Source organism: Onychostoma macrolepis, chromosome 19 (genome assembly GCF_012432095.1).
Source record: "Onychostoma macrolepis isolate SWU-2019 chromosome 19, ASM1243209v1, whole genome shotgun sequence".
Taxonomy (NCBI): domain Eukaryota; kingdom Metazoa; phylum Chordata; class Actinopteri; order Cypriniformes; family Cyprinidae; genus Onychostoma; species Onychostoma macrolepis.
In genome coordinates, this window is record NC_081173.1 from 22,944,096 (window position 1) to 22,960,345 (window position 16,250).

Sequence of the window (16,250 nt, forward strand, 5' to 3'; positions counted from 1 at the left end):
AAAGTTGAAACTCAGTGATGGATTTGTTTCTTGATGGACTGAATTACTTATTCTTTTGTTTTTATAAGCTGTTTGGACTCTCGTTCTGATGGCACCCATTGACGGCAGAGGATCTAAGAATCTCCAAATCTTGAAGAAACAAACTCATCTACATCTTGGATGGCCCAAGGGTGAGTACATTTTAAGCAAATTAAAATTTTTGGGTGAACTGTTGTTTTAAATATCTAATCTATAGCTTGTGGTCAAGTCGGACTGTGGTTGTAAAACAAGTTTTTTTTCTTATAATTTTATTTAATTTAATATACTTTTAAATAAAGGATCCGCACTCGCTGCACTGTAAAAAAAAATTCTGTAGTTTTTACAAAATAATTTTGGCAGCTGAGGTTGCCAGAATAATTTTGTAAATAATACAGAAAAACTGTAAACACGTTTACAGCCAAAAACTGTAAATGTTACAGTATAAAACTAATTTACAAACAAGAAAATTTGAATGTAAACCAGCAAATTCAACAACGCACACTGCTATTAAAATCTGTTTTGTACCTTTTACATACTGACAACCACCATAATAATTCAGGTGGTAAAGAGAAAGCCACATGAAGAATCAAAGAGTGCACAGAGTCATTCATGCAAACACAAAACACCATCATGGTAACACACGATACTTAAATAATGCAGTATACTTTCATTAAACAACAGAAGATGTAACAAAGCCCAAATGTACATAACTGATAACAAAACATGATTATTTGGGAATTCTGGGAATATCAGTTTACAGTTTTTGACTGTAAATTATACATTTATTTGTTATTTTAATAAGTTATTTTACTTCTAAAACTGTACAATTAACAGCATTTTACTGTAAAATTACATGAAATGTCTGGTTAGATCTTTTACAGTTTTTCCCTGTTTATAGTACGGGAACTTACTGTTAACCTATTAACAGTTTTTTTTTTTCCGTAGCGTTTTTACAAAATTTTACAGTTACAGTTTTTTACAGTTTTTTTTATTTTGCAATAGAGCAATCAACAATCAGACATTTTGGCAACAAGCCTTCTTCATTGAATCATCTTGTTTAATATAAATTTAGTTTTTTTGCAGATTTAAATATAATGTGTGCCATTTCTTTCTCTTCTCTTGCAGCACTTTGTGAAGCTGCACTCACAAATATCCAGCAAACCAGTTAATTTTCCAGATGTGAAGCGCTTGTCTAGGGTTTGGGCTCAGTTCAGCAAAGCATTTGGCTTCAAGACTCCTCACTCACAAGCTCCCATTGCCTGTGGTTATATTTTCACACCATTCATGCAGGTATCTTCTCATATCTTGAATGAAAAATAGTTTAATGCTGTAAAGATGTGTCTGTAATGCATTTGAGTCAATTAATCACAATTAATTCAAAGTCAGACATTAGATTCAGCTCTTGCTGTCATTGCCATCTGATACCCCTTTAGACTTTGTATTTCCCAGAGTGCATTTGGCAAAGCTGCAGACTCCTCCCAGTCTAACAGCAGGTCCTTTACTTTAGCTCAGGAGTGCCTGCGAGAAGGATGTTGGCAGACCGGCTTTCAGAAAACACATGGGATTCTGTCCTCTAACAAGTTCACTCTTCATCAGTGTGTGCAAGGTACTCGCTCATCCAATTTAAAGTAGTGCGCCAAGCCCATATGTCCAAAGTTAAAATTGAAAGCACTCAGGAGCTAGCCCTCTATGTACTTGGTGTAAATGTGCAGATGCCTCACTTGGACAGGCCCCAATCTGGAGCATTATTGGTGATCTGTAGGCTATTTGAGACCGTCTCAGCACTCTTTGAGCGCAGATTAGAACCAGATCCTCTGGTAATGTTGTTTGGGGTTACCTACAGGACATGATTCAGTTGTGACATGATTTTTACATTCATTTATACATTGACATTAATATATATTGCTTAAAATAGCTTTTTTTTAAAATAACTAATTGATTATTAAAATTTGGACATAGTTTTATTAGATCCTCATTCATTTTGCCATAAGTTTCTGTATGTTTTAAAAATCAGTTTTCAACATTGATCTCTCAAGCATCAAATCAGCATATAAGGATCATTTGACACTAAAGACTGGAGTAATGGCATAAATAATGCCATTAATAAATTACATTTTAAAATAAACAATACGCTAAATTTATTTTAAATTGTAATAATATTCACAATATTACTGCTAAAATAAATTAAGCCTTGATTCATCCCATTAAAGTGTAGCCTTTATAATCAATATACACTTATAATATAAAAAGTACCATATTAAAACAAACTAAAAGATCTCTGTGCTATAAAACGGAAACTGTTTAACCATTATTATTTACCTTTTGTCTAAAAAAAATGGCAGTCCTATAAGTTATCTCAGTCTTCCTGTTTGTCTGTTTGTATTCGTCTATCTGTATTTCACTTTCTCTCCCTTTTTAGGCCAACTGGCATCGGTTGTGTGCGTGAATAGCTTTAGGACTGATGCCCATTATATCATGGAAGGTTAGGGCTGCCAGCTGTCCCTTTTCACATTCAAGCATCATTGTTTCAAATGACAGATTACAGTGAAAAATGCAAATACTGAAATGAAGAATTTCCTTCATTTCTTAAAAGAAGCCAAAAGTGGCCCATATATCCTTCTGCTGGAGTTGGTAACTCTATGATTGTGCCAGCAGGTTTGTTCACAGGTCACCTGAGCAGAATCTATTTTCAGGATGCCATAACCAGACTGAGTGGGGTCAGCAGTGACTTGACAGACTAAGTTTAGCACCTCGGCCAAAACAATTAGTGTGGATTATGAAACATACAGTTATGAGACCTGCTCCTTTCTTTGTGGCCAAATGTTTTATTGGTGCTGAAAACTATGGATGCTCCCTATATATCTATTATATCTGCATTTTGGAACTAAAACTAAAAATGCCAGAGATTAGATATCCTGTAAAGATTAAATATACACTCTCAGAAATAAAGGTACAAAAGCTGTCACTGAGGCAGCTGTCAGCTGTCACTTTTCAAAAGGTACATGTTTGTACCTAAAGGGTCCGTTTTGGTACCTTAAAGGTACATATTAGTACTTAAAGTGTACATATTTGAAGCTAATAGGTTCAAAAGTGTACCTTTTGAAAAGGTACCGCCCCAGTGACAGCTTTTGTACCTTTATTTCTGAGAGTGTATATACACTGTAAAAAGTGATAAGTTGACTTAACTTAAAAAAATTGAGGAAACCCATTGCCTTAAAATTATTAAGTACATTATAATTAAAAAAAAAAAAAAAAGTTAAGTGAACTTGACAATTCAATTAACTTATTTTTTTAATTATCATTTACTTAAAAATTTTAAGGCAACGGGTTTCCTCGATTTTTTTAAGTTAAGTCAACTTATCACTTTTTACAGTGTACACATATAAAAATCTACAATGCATTAGTGTTTTTGTTAATGAAAACTAAATCTAATATAATAAATATTTGAATAAAGCTGAAATAAAACAAAATATAAATATTAGAAACTTAGAAAAATTTGAAATATTTCCTCGGCAAATTACTGAATTACAATGAGTTTTAAATAATTGAAGCATTAAAAAATGACTAAAACTAATACAGAAAAAAAACTGATTAAAATAACAAAAGCATATAAAACTTAAACTAACATTAAAACTGAACATAAAAAATGAAACCTAATTCTAAATATGGATAAATATAGTACATAAATAATACAAAAATAACATGGCATTGTTTATATGGTATTAAATTGTTTAATTGTTAAATTTCCTTAGATTACCAGTCTTGTATCCCATAATGACCTCATGGATCAGTGTTTAGGAATAGGTGATGAGGCAAGTACTTTAGTGGTGTTGCAATTTAGTGTTTTACAAGAAAATACAATCAAAAGAACCCTTAAAGCTACGACATTCAAAGAGGACTGATAACAGGAGGGAGGGAAGGATGGATGGGGGGAGTGGAGAGAGTTAAAATTATCCTCCCTAAAGCAAATCCCTCTCAATCTGATCAGTGTGTTTGGAATAGACTAACTTGCCCCAACTCTGTGACTGACTGCAGGTGAGCGATCTTTTTTCTCTCCAGAAAACTAAACGGCAACTTTCTGATGGAGTTCATTTTTTAACAAATTTACTTCAGAAGGTATGGTGTCGTTTAGAAGGTGTGATGTAATTGTGGCATTTTATTGTATGATTAATGTTCGTATTAATCGTATTAATGTTCGTTCGTATATTATACTTTTGTACAGCATGAATAGCCATGTGATTTTAGGAAAACTGAAGAATATCTGTTTTTGCTCTCACAAACTTGACATTTACATTGACATTTATTTAGGGAATTTTTTAAAAGAGGTTTTAGATTGTGTTAGATATTTAGATGCTGATTATATTTCTCATTTACAATGCATGGTTACACACACCGTGTACAGTAAATATATTTGGGAATTGTCTTTTAGTAGAGGAATGCATGAATATTGTGATGGATATTTGCCTATGAATGGATTTATGCCTAGAAATCCCATACGCTGTGTTTTTACAATTTTGTTCTTCTAAAATGAAAACAGAGATCATTTAATTGATTCCTGGCGACCTTAACTGGTCTTTTTCTGGATTTTTTTAGTAATGATAGTATAAACATGCATTTCTAACTGTACTGATAACTGTTGTTTACAGTTGAAAGCAATATTTTTCTTAAAGCTTTCTAGAGGTGCTTGCGATAATGGTTCAGTTTAAAAGCTTGCAAGAGCCTCAGGGCTAACAATCATTTTTTCTCATTCTATATACTTATCTACAGCACTGTTTTCAACTGCCATATGAAAACATGTAAGGTTTTTGTATATGTATCTGGACGTGTTAATAGATTTAATATGTGGTCAACAAAGGACACATTACCTCATGATGTACTTTGACCTGATACATAAGGTGAACAAATCTCAATATGTCTGTTCTAGGGACACCTGTTCATGCTAATGTTACAAACTCTGAGCAGTGCCTTACATGGATGATTATTTTAGGTTTTGGTTAAATTTTACTCACTTTTACAGTGTTCATGTTACTGTAAAATTAGACAAGCAAGTACTGAGTGATACTAACAAACAACATATATAATATGTGTTACATGGACAGTATGAAGTTTTCTAACACTAGAGGGAGTTTAGACTTACCTCACATTTGATATAATCTAAACTAACAAACTATCTTTTAAGCAACACAGACTACTGAGCAGCCAGGAAGTCTTGTGGAATATTACAGCTCATTTGACACAAGTCTCAAGTGCCTGATCTTTGCTGATGCCAACCTGAATGCATCCTCTAATTTTAACCAACACAGATCTCATTTAGTCTTGTTGGTTTCTCGAATGATTCTTGTTTGCAAACAACAATGACATCCATTATGTCATTTTAATTTTACATTATGGCTGGATTTCATTTTTGCTATTTTGTATTTATGTTTTTGCTCTAAAGTCACTTCCAGTTAATTGCAGTTTCCAGAGCAAAACCACATAAATTTAGAGTGGAATTGTTGCTCTTTTTGGTACACCATTCTTTGGGATTTGAACGTTGGTGCACTTTTAACCATTAGTCTACCTTTAGTCCAGACATTTAACCCTTAGTCTAGCACCAACCATTCATTACTGTACATCTCTGAATGCCTGCATGCTCTCAACCCACGTCCTTTTCTTTGAAGATGAAAAAAAAAACTGAATCAAGTAGGTTATGTAAATATATGACCCATCTTAATAAGATAACCATGATTTTAGGGCTAATCATGTTTAAAAGTGCATCCATGACATCTGTTTGTGACATGATACAGACAGATTTAAGGAGCTTAGCACCAGTCTACTTCCCTTTATCTAATTTTACCCTCAATTAGCCAACAGACTATGAATGATTCAACAGATTCATTTAACTATCAGTACAATTAGGTTGAGATCAAGGGCCTACAGCAGGACAGGTGTAAAGAGTACAAAACAATTCACAAATGCATTTGTGCACTGATAGTTGTGGACTGTTCTTTAATAAGTAAAAAGAATTGGTCAAACATTATTGATTAAATGATTATAAATATTTTTGTAAGAAGTCTCACAAGAATATTGGTAACTAAACAGTTGACAGAAGCCACTGACTTTCATAGTAATTTTTTCATCCTATGGAAGTCAATGGCTACCATCAACTGCTTGGTTACCAACATTACTCAAAATATATTTTTTATTATTCACCAGAAGAAAGAAACTCATACAGGTTTGAAACAAGCGGAGGGTGAGTAAATGATGACAGAATTTAGATTTTTAGGTCAACTGTCCCTTTAAATAAGTGCAAATCACTGTTCTAAATATATCATAATTACAGTTGATGGCTTAACACATGCATTTGTTGCTTCTGTATCTGAACAAAATTTTGCACCCAAACTTACATGCTCCCAGAACAGACTTATTAGAAACGTACCATGAGAATAATATTGAAACTAATATTTCAAGGTAAAAAAAAAAAAAACTTACATAGAGGTGCTTTAAATTAAAAATTCTGAAAACCCCTAAGGTCTGTTCTATTGTGTTGCACTGTTTATAAACGCGAGAATACATTATGTGTGAAAAGCCCCCCAAGTAACATGTCTGGTGGACTCTAATTATACAGCTGAATAGTCTGTGAAATCTCTTCAGGGTTGCTGCAAGTCTAACTAAGCTGACAGCTGAAGTGTCCTTGGCAATCACCTTGATCTTTCACATTCTCACTCATTCCGTCTCAGTCACATGAGGATTCTGAGCTCTGTCTAGTGATATGTCTAGAGTGGCATGCTGTACAGCGTGAGAAACACATTCAGGGTGGAATGGGCAAGCCTCTTAGTAGTCTGCTGGCCACATGTAGAGTGTTTCTGAACTGGCTCATAATCGCCAGTCTACGACCCACCGCCACCGACACATGTGATCACGACAGTACTGCAGGAGGAGACTACCGTAAGCATGCCAAGCCAATTCACCATGGCCTTTAAGCCTTCCTAGATCCTATTAGACAGTCAACCTTGGGGACGCAAGAGTAAGAGAGCCCCTGTGAAGTGGTAGATCCGATACTTCCAGGTCGAAACTACTTAGATCTTTTAAAAAGTTGCTCCTCTTCAGGCTGTAATACACAACACAACTTTTAAAATCTGAACTGATTTTAAAATGCTAGGCATCATACACTAACTGACTTTGAAAATAGTCACAGAGGGAAAACTGGCCATAATACACTAATTGCCTGAGGATCACACACTACCAGATTTTAAAGTTTTTCAGATCACAACAGATTCACGCAGAAATGTTGTTAGGAGAAGCATGACAAATGAAAACAATATGTGTTCTTAAATCAGCTCAAAATATCAAACATGCTTGATATCCTCCAACTGGATAGTCTGTGACCATCATACACTGATTTTACATGGAATCTGTCAACTCGGATCTGCAGACTGGCTCTGACTTTCAGCAACTATTGTCAGCTTCTCCAGATTGTAAATCAGGGCAAAAATCTGACCAAAAAATTCTAGCATTTATTCATATATTTCAGAAATGTACACTTTTGTTTTAAAAAAATAAATACGATCATCATCATTGAAAATCTATCTATCTATCTATCTATCTATCTATCTATCTATCTATCTATCTATCTATCTATCTATCTATCTATCTATCTATCCATCTATCTATCTATCTATCCATCTATCCATCCATCCATCCATCCATCCATCCATCCATCTATCTATCTATCATCTATCTATCTATCTATCTATCTATCTATCTATCTATCTATCTATCTATCTATCTATCTATCTATCTACCTACCTACCTACCTACCTGTGATTCTGTCATTTGTCTGATACATAGTTTGCTTGTTTTATCTATTCTTCTATCTATAATTGTCTGTCTATCTATTCTGTATTTCTTTGAATTTAAAAGGCATTTTAGTTTTATGGTGTATGCTTTAAAATCTTTGGTGAAAATCCCTTAAACAATGATTAAAAAGTTAACAGTGAGCTGTGTCACAGTATTTGTCCTGTTTGCTATTGTGTTCAGTTTATATTGCCCCAGCTAGTGCTTTACTGATGTGTTCCCTCTAGCATTAGTTTGCCATTCTCCCTACGCATCCTTCATTAGCTACCTCTGACTACAGGCTTTCGAAATCGCTTGGCTGCTCACATTATTTTGAAAGCAATCTTTCATCGTTTGCATCAAGTTCGTGTAACAGTAATCTGATTACAATAGCCGAGGGGGTTTTCAGCTGTTAGCGTCATTCACCTCAGGGACACGTCTGACTCAACATGTCATTTTGTTGACTGATCGACTCAGTAACTAGAACTGAGCTATATGCAATCCCACTACTGCCATTTACAAAAAAACATGCTCGTTTGTCTTATTAGAATTATTGTAAATAACCCCAAAAGTGTTTTTCCTTGGGGCACAGCTTCATTCTGACTGAAATCTCTTTTCTAATCTACAGGGATGTGCCTGACAGAATACGGAAGTTAAAGGATTACTGCTAACTGCCAAACACTGGAGAGCCGGTGTGCCAAATATTTCATCAGCCTGGGGCAAAAGAGTGGTCAACGGGTCCTGCTTCTGCTCTGGTTTTTTGACATGCGAGTTTGTACACTGGAATGTCTGCGTTTGATGGATTTATAACCGTTCACAGTGGATATAACATTCTGCACTCACAAAAAGTGGTAAACACAGTATAAACAATGCATTTTCTGGACATTTCTTGTGGATTTCTAAATCCACTGATTGTTCTCTCATGACCTCTTTTTGTGGTGCTCATCCCACTGCTGCAAAGAAGAAATCGATGATGACGAAAAGCACAAATTATGTCATTATGGCATTGCCTTTTTCAGAACACATGAAGTGGGGAGGGATTTTACGCTCCCACTTTCTTCTTTTTCTCTTATCTTTATTACCCTCGGTGGCAGTTAGTAGCGTGCCAGGTTTGGAATATGATTGGGGAACACAACCCAAACTTGTTTGCATCCCTATCCCTGCAGATGTAGACCCTAGTTGTTTCACACCAGGTGAGGCTTCGCATGGGGCTTCGCATGGGGCATCGCATGGGGCTTCACATGGGGCTTCACATGGGACTACACATGGGGCATCACATGGGGCTTCACATGGGGCTTCACATGGGCCAAACAGCAATGGACATGGGAACGGCCATGGGAATGGACATCATGGGCCAGTTAGCGGGCCGCCAAGTAGTCACAGCGGCAGCAGTAGTAGTAGCCGACACGGCATTTCCGATGAGGCCAAAGCCACCATCCTTCACCTGAGGGAGAGCCTTGTGCGACAGAAGGAGACCATCTTGGATCAGCGAGAGACCATTCGGGAACTGACGGCAAAACTGACTCTCTGTGAGAGCTTTGGGAGGGGACACCATGAAGATCATCACGGCCCTTCACAACACAACTCCCAGCATTCCTCACACCACTATGACGGCCACCATGCTGATCCACACTTCCCTTTAAACGGACATCGCAGTGACCATCACAGAGGCAAATCTCCATATCTGGGCAAACATGGCTTCTCACCAGAACAGACAGGAAAAACCCTGCAGGCCCTGAAGGAGAGGCTGGAAAATCTTCAGGTGGGAGGGAAACTGAAAATGAAAGCCTGCAAATAATAATAATAATAATAATAAATAGTTAATATACTGTCGTTCAAAAGTTTTTTTTAAGTCTCTATGCTCACCAAGAATGCATTTATTTAATCAAAAATACAGTGAAAACAGGAATATTATAGAAATATTATTACAATTTCAAATAACTGTTTTTAGTATATTTTAAAATGTAATTTATTTCTATGATCACAAAGCTGAATTTTCAGCATCTATTACTCCAGTCTTCAGTGTCACATGTTCCTTCAGAAATCAATAAAATATGGCGATTTTCTGCTCAAGAAACATATCTTATTATTAGTCTTGAAAACAGTTGTGCTGCTTAATAATTTTGTGATAATTTTTTTACATTTTTCATAAAACATTATATAAGTCTTTAATGTCAATTTTGATCAGTATAATGCATCTTTGGTAAATAAAAGTAATAATTTCTTGAAAAACAAAATGAAACGAAAGTTTTCCAAATCCTGCTTGGATTTGTTTTTAGGGGTTATGTCACATGTCACAGGCTGATCTGTATTCAGGGCAACTTCTCAGCACGACATAAGCTCTTTTCTGTTTCTGTAACGTACACTTTTGTGGCTTCCTGTGCCAACAACAGATCATTGAGTACAGTCTTCCGTTTAGGCAGCCCAGTCAGGATTTGCTTATTTAATTAGCCGTATTCCTACCTTTGAGAAAGCAAATTGGATAAAATGGTACAAAAACAAACCAGTTAAATTAACATGTGTAATTTGTATGCTTATTGATTGCAGTCCACTTACAGTCAATCCTGTAAACCAGCTACAATGTGACACTTTCATTGAACACAGTATGCAGTGAAACTCCATTTTTAATTGATCTGTAGTACACAAGTGAATTGATGATGAAGGGTTTAAAGTTGTGGAAGTGTCTTCAGGTTTGAACTGTGCTTTCCGGATGACCACGAGCTTGATCAGGATTGTTGTTGTCTTGGGGAGGAAGTGCATGCACAGCATGCTGGTGACAGCGCTCTGCAATGTGCTAGTTGCTGTCATCTCCAATTAACCCCATCTGCCTTGATAAGCCATTAAGCGCAGAATGCTGTGGCGCTGAGAAAAGCTGGATTTGCTGCAACTAATCAGAGGAAGGAGTGCTAGCAGCTATCTTGTGATGTCATAACACTTGTCTGTATGCTAGTACACTACCGTTCAAAAGTTTGGGGTCAGTAAGATTTTTAATGTTTTTAAAAGAAGTCTCTTATGCTCACTAAGGTTGCATTTATTTGATCAAAAAATACAGTAAAAGCAGCAATATTTTGAAATAATATTGTGAGTTAAAAGAACTGTTTTCTAGTTGAATATATTTTAAAATGTAATTTGTTCTTGTGATGGCAAAACTGAATTTTCCTCAACCATGATTCCAGTCTTCAGTGTCACATGATCCTTTGCATATCATTCTAATATCCTGATTTGGAAACAAGAAACAAGAAACATTTCTTGTTGTATTTTTTCAGGTATCTTTGATTAATAGAAGGTTCAAAAACAGCATTTTTTTATACTGTCACTTGATCGATTTAATGTGCCCTTGGCTGAATACAAGTATTAATTTATATAAAAAAAAAATAGAAATGACATTAACTTGTGAACAGCAGTGTATACTGAATTTTAATGTTAAAAAAGTTTCTACAGTAAACCTGGTCTGTTGTTAAAAAAACACGGTGTCCTATGGTTTTGGTGAATTTCATCCATAGTTTTAGCTATAGATTTATAAAATAAAACAGTTTAAAATACTGGTCATATTCTGTTCAACAATCGAGATCATTTGATAAAATAAGCATACAATAGCATTGGTTAGAATTTTGCCAAAATAGTATACTGTTTTTATTATCTTCATTTTTGTTCTTCTAGGCAAGAAATTCTTCCAGTTCCTATTCAAGTTCATTGAGAGACCTCCTGCAGCGCAAGATCAACGCACTGGAAGAACAGCTCCATCATCACTATGACAGTCATTATGGTCATCATGACAGCCATCACGGATATGGTCATCATGAGGATAACCATGACCATGATGACCACCATAATAACCACCACAATAGCCACCATGAGGACCATCATGATAACCATGACAGCCACCAGGCAAACCACCACGACGACCATCACTCCAGTAACCATCGTAACCACCATTATAGTTATCGCCATGACCGTCACACCGAACACCATGATGATCACCACGATGACCACCATGGCAATCACCAAGACAATCATCAAAGTGGCCATGATGATCATCATGACAGCCACCACAACAGCAACCACCATGATGATCATCATGATGATGGCCATCATGGCAATGGACACCATGATGATGGACACCATGGAAATGATGATCATGTTCATCATCCACAAACCTCAATCAAACCACCTGGGTCTAGAGCACCGGTCCGTGGAGCCATCAACAAACTAGACGCAGTGCTGAGTAACCTTCACCACAAAACTCCAGAACAAGGTGACATGTCCTAAAAGTAGAACAAAATAGAATTGAATGAATTATACCTTATCAAATTACCTTTTTTTTTAAATATAATTTTTTTAACCATTTTTTAAATGTTTATCCGTTTTTTACATAGGACAACTGTAAGTGTACTATAAAATCTATTTTGTATGAAATATTTTAACATATTTAAAAACAAAACAACAACAAATGACTAAATGTCAACAAATCTAAATGACTAAACATATTTTAAAATGTAATTTATTACTGTGACGTCACATGAACCCTCAGAAATCATTCTGAAGTTATAAATGCTGATAAACATTTGCTCAATTATTGTCAGTTATTACTGGTGGACAACTATTAATAAGTCAGGTTCTTATTATTATAATAAGGTTTTGCTTCATATTTTGAGAAAACCATGATATATTTTGTACAAAATTATTTGATAAATAGAAAGTTAAAAAAACTGCATTTATTTGAAATGGATTATTTTTTTTTTTTTTTTGTAGTATTAGAAATCACATTACAGTCACCTTTGATCAATCATCGTGAGTAAAATATATGCTTTTAATAATAAATGTTTTTTTTTTTAATTTTCCCACAAATTAATTTTCCCAGTTCCCACAAATACAAACAAACAAACAATCAAACATTGGTTAGCATAATTTTAGATGTTATGCTGCCTAGAAATGCAATCCCGTTTCACAGTTTCTTATTTTCTTCTCTAACAGGGCCAAATAAGAAGCCCAAGAATCCCGACGCTTTTCAGATTGGCTTCCCGATGCGCACCAACTACATGTATGGGCGAATAAAGCGCACCCTTCTGAGCGAGATCTTCGCCCTCACAGTCTGTCTTTGGTTGAAAGGGGGCTCAGCTCCTGGGATCGGAACCCCGTTCTCCTACTCTGTCCCGGGCCAGGCCAATGAGCTTGTCCTGATTGAATGGGGCAACAATCCTATGGAGCTGCTGGTGAATGACAAGGTAAAGAAATCATCCAATTATAAAACAGGCATTGCATAACGAATGCTCTAGATTTATTAAACACAGGCAATCAAAAACATTTTAGCTTGGAAGTGTATTTAAATTGATGCAATCGAACATGTCATAACATTAGACAAAACATTTGTGATCAAATGTATTGTGATAAAATGCTAGGGGTCACCAGACTTACCCTGATATTGCCCTTGTCCTGCTCTTGCAACAGTCTGCAAATCTCTCTCTTCCTCTTGGCTTCTCAGCCATTTGCATCATCCTGCCTAATTAGTTAATGGCTTATCCGTGGTTGACGTGAGAATACATTCTACTGGTTTTTTTTTTTTTAAAACCGAAACCTCTTTCCTCAATGCCTGTTTACTTGCTGTCAGCTAAACTGTTTACAACTAATGCTGGCAAGCTGATACAGCATAATAAATCTAGAGCTAATAAACACGGTTTGTCAGTGCATAGACTACATTTTCACAAGGTTACTTTGTTTATAGCAAACTATAAACATTTAACCAGAAGTAAAAGTTTTTATGGTTTTGTTTCAATGATTTGTAAATTGCTCATTCTTTACTCAAATCTTTTTTTTTTTGCCATTTGTATTTTTGTAAATGATCAAATTCTACTTCTTCCATTTTCTTTTTTCTTTTTTTTTTCTATATTATAGAATATTCTGTTACTGTTTTATGGGAAAACTATTGGAATTATTCAGTCAATGAGTGAACTGTCTGAATGATTCAGACTGAATCACAAACTATAATTTAGATCATTATGCTAATCAATTTGTTTAAAATAATCAACACAAAGTTATTCCTATTATTCACAGTTATTCAAATATGAATTAGGCATTGCTAGTTCTTTTTTTAGGCCTGGGGCAAAGCACAGAGGTACTTATATAAAAAAGTGTGTATGACAGAATTCAATATACATTTTGTTTTTAAAGATATACTCTGTTTGTGCCCTCTTGCAGGCAGTTACTCTTCCTCTTTCTCTGACGGACAGTAAATGGCACCACCTCTGTATAACGTGGTCCACACGTGACGGCATGTGGGAGGCTTATCTGGACGGTGTGAAAAGGGGCTCTGGAGAGAATCTGTCTCCGTGGCATCCCATTAAACCAGGAGGAGTCTTCATCCTCGGACAGGAGCAGGTATGTCTCACAGAATCAATCAATCATAATCAAAACACACGCATGCTAACTTGCGATTCTCTTCTCTCCAGGACACTCTGGGCGGCCGTTTCGATGCCACACAGTCTTTCGTAGGCGAGATGTCGGATCTGCAGCTGTGGTCACGCATGCTCACCCCCACCGAGATCTACAACCAAGCGTCCTGCTCCAGCCACCTCACCGGTGACGTTATCACCTGGAGCGAGTCCATGGTGGAACTTCATGGAGGTGTCACAAAGTATCCATTCGACCCTTGTCATTAGGGATCTGACCAAACAGAGCCTGATTCTCCACACCTCTGCTTAACCTGCAGCTGGAAAGGTGGAGAATTCTGAATCCAGATGGAAAGGCTGAAGAGAAGGCCTTGGACTGCAGCCGCTCCTGCAAGATAATAGGATTCCACACAGGTCTACATAGGCCTCGGGCATTTAACTAAGCACTTTATTAGTTTACGTGTCTAAGAGTTACATACTGCATATCGATAAGCACTTATGATGTCAACAGATTGGTTGAACTCCATTCCGTGTTTTTGATTCACTTCCAAACACTAATGGAAGAACTTCAGTATGCTAAAAGTGCAAAACACTCCACAACAACAATTAATAACTGTTGGCATGTACTATCAAAAAACGCGAGACAATGTGGTCTATTTTTATATCAAAGTGATGTTAAGTGAAATAGAGATTTGCAACCTTTTTTTTTTTTTTTGGTTGCTTTGACCCATTTGTATTCGCTTTAGGCTCAGCAGCAGTGAGTTTTAAAGGCCTACTTCATGATTACATTTCATTTATGCTGCATTTTTTAAGCCAGAACTTCAGTAGTTTATAACCTGAGGTGCTCTTTTAGTCTTACAAATCAAGAATAATTTATGCTGGAAAAGAAATAAAATGAATTTTTTTATGTATGTAAATTTGTATTATAGAAAGCCGGAAAATGTGCATGCATCATGTTTGAGCATATAAAATGTGTATGATTGCAGTTTTGTATTGCTTTAGAAGACTTGAACTGTTGGAAAAGATGGCATTTCTTCATATGTACAATGTACAAGATGACAAGTGTTGTCTGTGGGAAGGTGGGCTGCTGTTGATGGCTTTATATACAGTACACGCATGCCAGAAAACTAGGAGCTAAACGAAAACAGTGAGGTGTCCATGGAAACATAGCTTAAAAGGGGATTAAACAGAATCTCTCTGTCTATCTCTCCCTCCATTTCATAATACATAATGCACTTTTTTGTGTTTAAACACATGCACACGTAGCTTAAGAAAACTGCGTCTTGTCACTATGAATAACATTGCAAATGTTATTCCGTGAAATGTTTTGTAAATGGTTACATGCGTGTGTTGTAGACATTTGTTTTGAGGGCAAGTGAAAATGCAATGAGGAGACAACGAACTGATTTTTTTGCTTGATTATGGAATGATTAACTTAAGTACAATATTGTTTTAAGCATTCTGATTACAGTAACACTTAAAGTATATGCATTGTTTTGTGTCATGTGGGGCTATGAAAAAAACATTCTTTTAACATGCGGATTTTCTATGTTTACTAAGTTTTTCATGATTAAAGAAATTTAATATAATTCAAAACCAACATGTCCTAAGAGGCGATTTAATGAAAGGTGATAAAAGTGGTAAAAATCATCTCATCTTTATAAATGTAGAGAGTTTTGGCCCTAACCAAGCACTGCTGGACATTTTGTGGATTACATGTAAATGTCCTGCCTACTGTGAAATTTATTCGGTCTAAAAACCATTTCATGTTCCTTTAGGACATGTGTTACTCTCAGAATTCATACCTCCAGCAGTTTATTAAAATGCTGCTCCTTATTTTTATGAATTTAACCTATAATCTAGAAGCATTTTTAGATTATGCATTTTCACTATTAAAACCCATTTATTGTTTTATTGAACTTTTTAACTAGATGGCCAAATGTACACACAGAGATAGCCTGAATTTTTATGTATTTTTCATCTTCTTATCGAATGGACTCTTTACATATTTACCAGTTAGATAATCTTCCA

The 16,250-nt window shown here is 35.8% G+C and overlaps 1 protein-coding gene across 1 annotated transcript; it reads left to right on the forward strand.

The window, feature by feature from the left end:
- The first annotated feature begins 8,759 nt into the window (after window positions 1-8,759).
- On the forward strand, window positions 8,760-14,812 carry si:dkey-14o18.2 (neuronal pentraxin-1). The gene is made up of 6 exons (XM_058753989.1): window positions 8,760-9,048; window positions 9,148-9,595; window positions 11,494-12,088; window positions 12,808-13,058; window positions 14,029-14,208; window positions 14,280-14,812. The coding sequence occupies exons 1-6, from the start codon at window positions 8,804-8,806 to the stop codon at window positions 14,487-14,489; spliced, it is 1,929 nt and encodes a 642-aa protein (XP_058609972.1). The 5' UTR covers window positions 8,760-8,803; the 3' UTR covers window positions 14,490-14,812.
- The last annotated feature ends 1,438 nt before the right edge of the window (window positions 14,813-16,250 follow it).

Coding starts and splice junctions, on each gene's coding strand:
- si:dkey-14o18.2 (XM_058753989.1), top strand. CDS start 8,804: ATGATGACGAAAAGCACAAATTATGTCATTATGGCATTGCCTTTTTCA. Junction 9,049..9,147: donor GAGGCTTCGCATGGGGCTTC/GCATGGGGCATC, acceptor TGGGCCAAACAG/CAATGGACATGGGAACGGCC. Junction 13,059..14,028: donor AGCTGCTGGTGAATGACAAG/GTAAAGAAATCA, acceptor GCCCTCTTGCAG/GCAGTTACTCTTCCTCTTTC.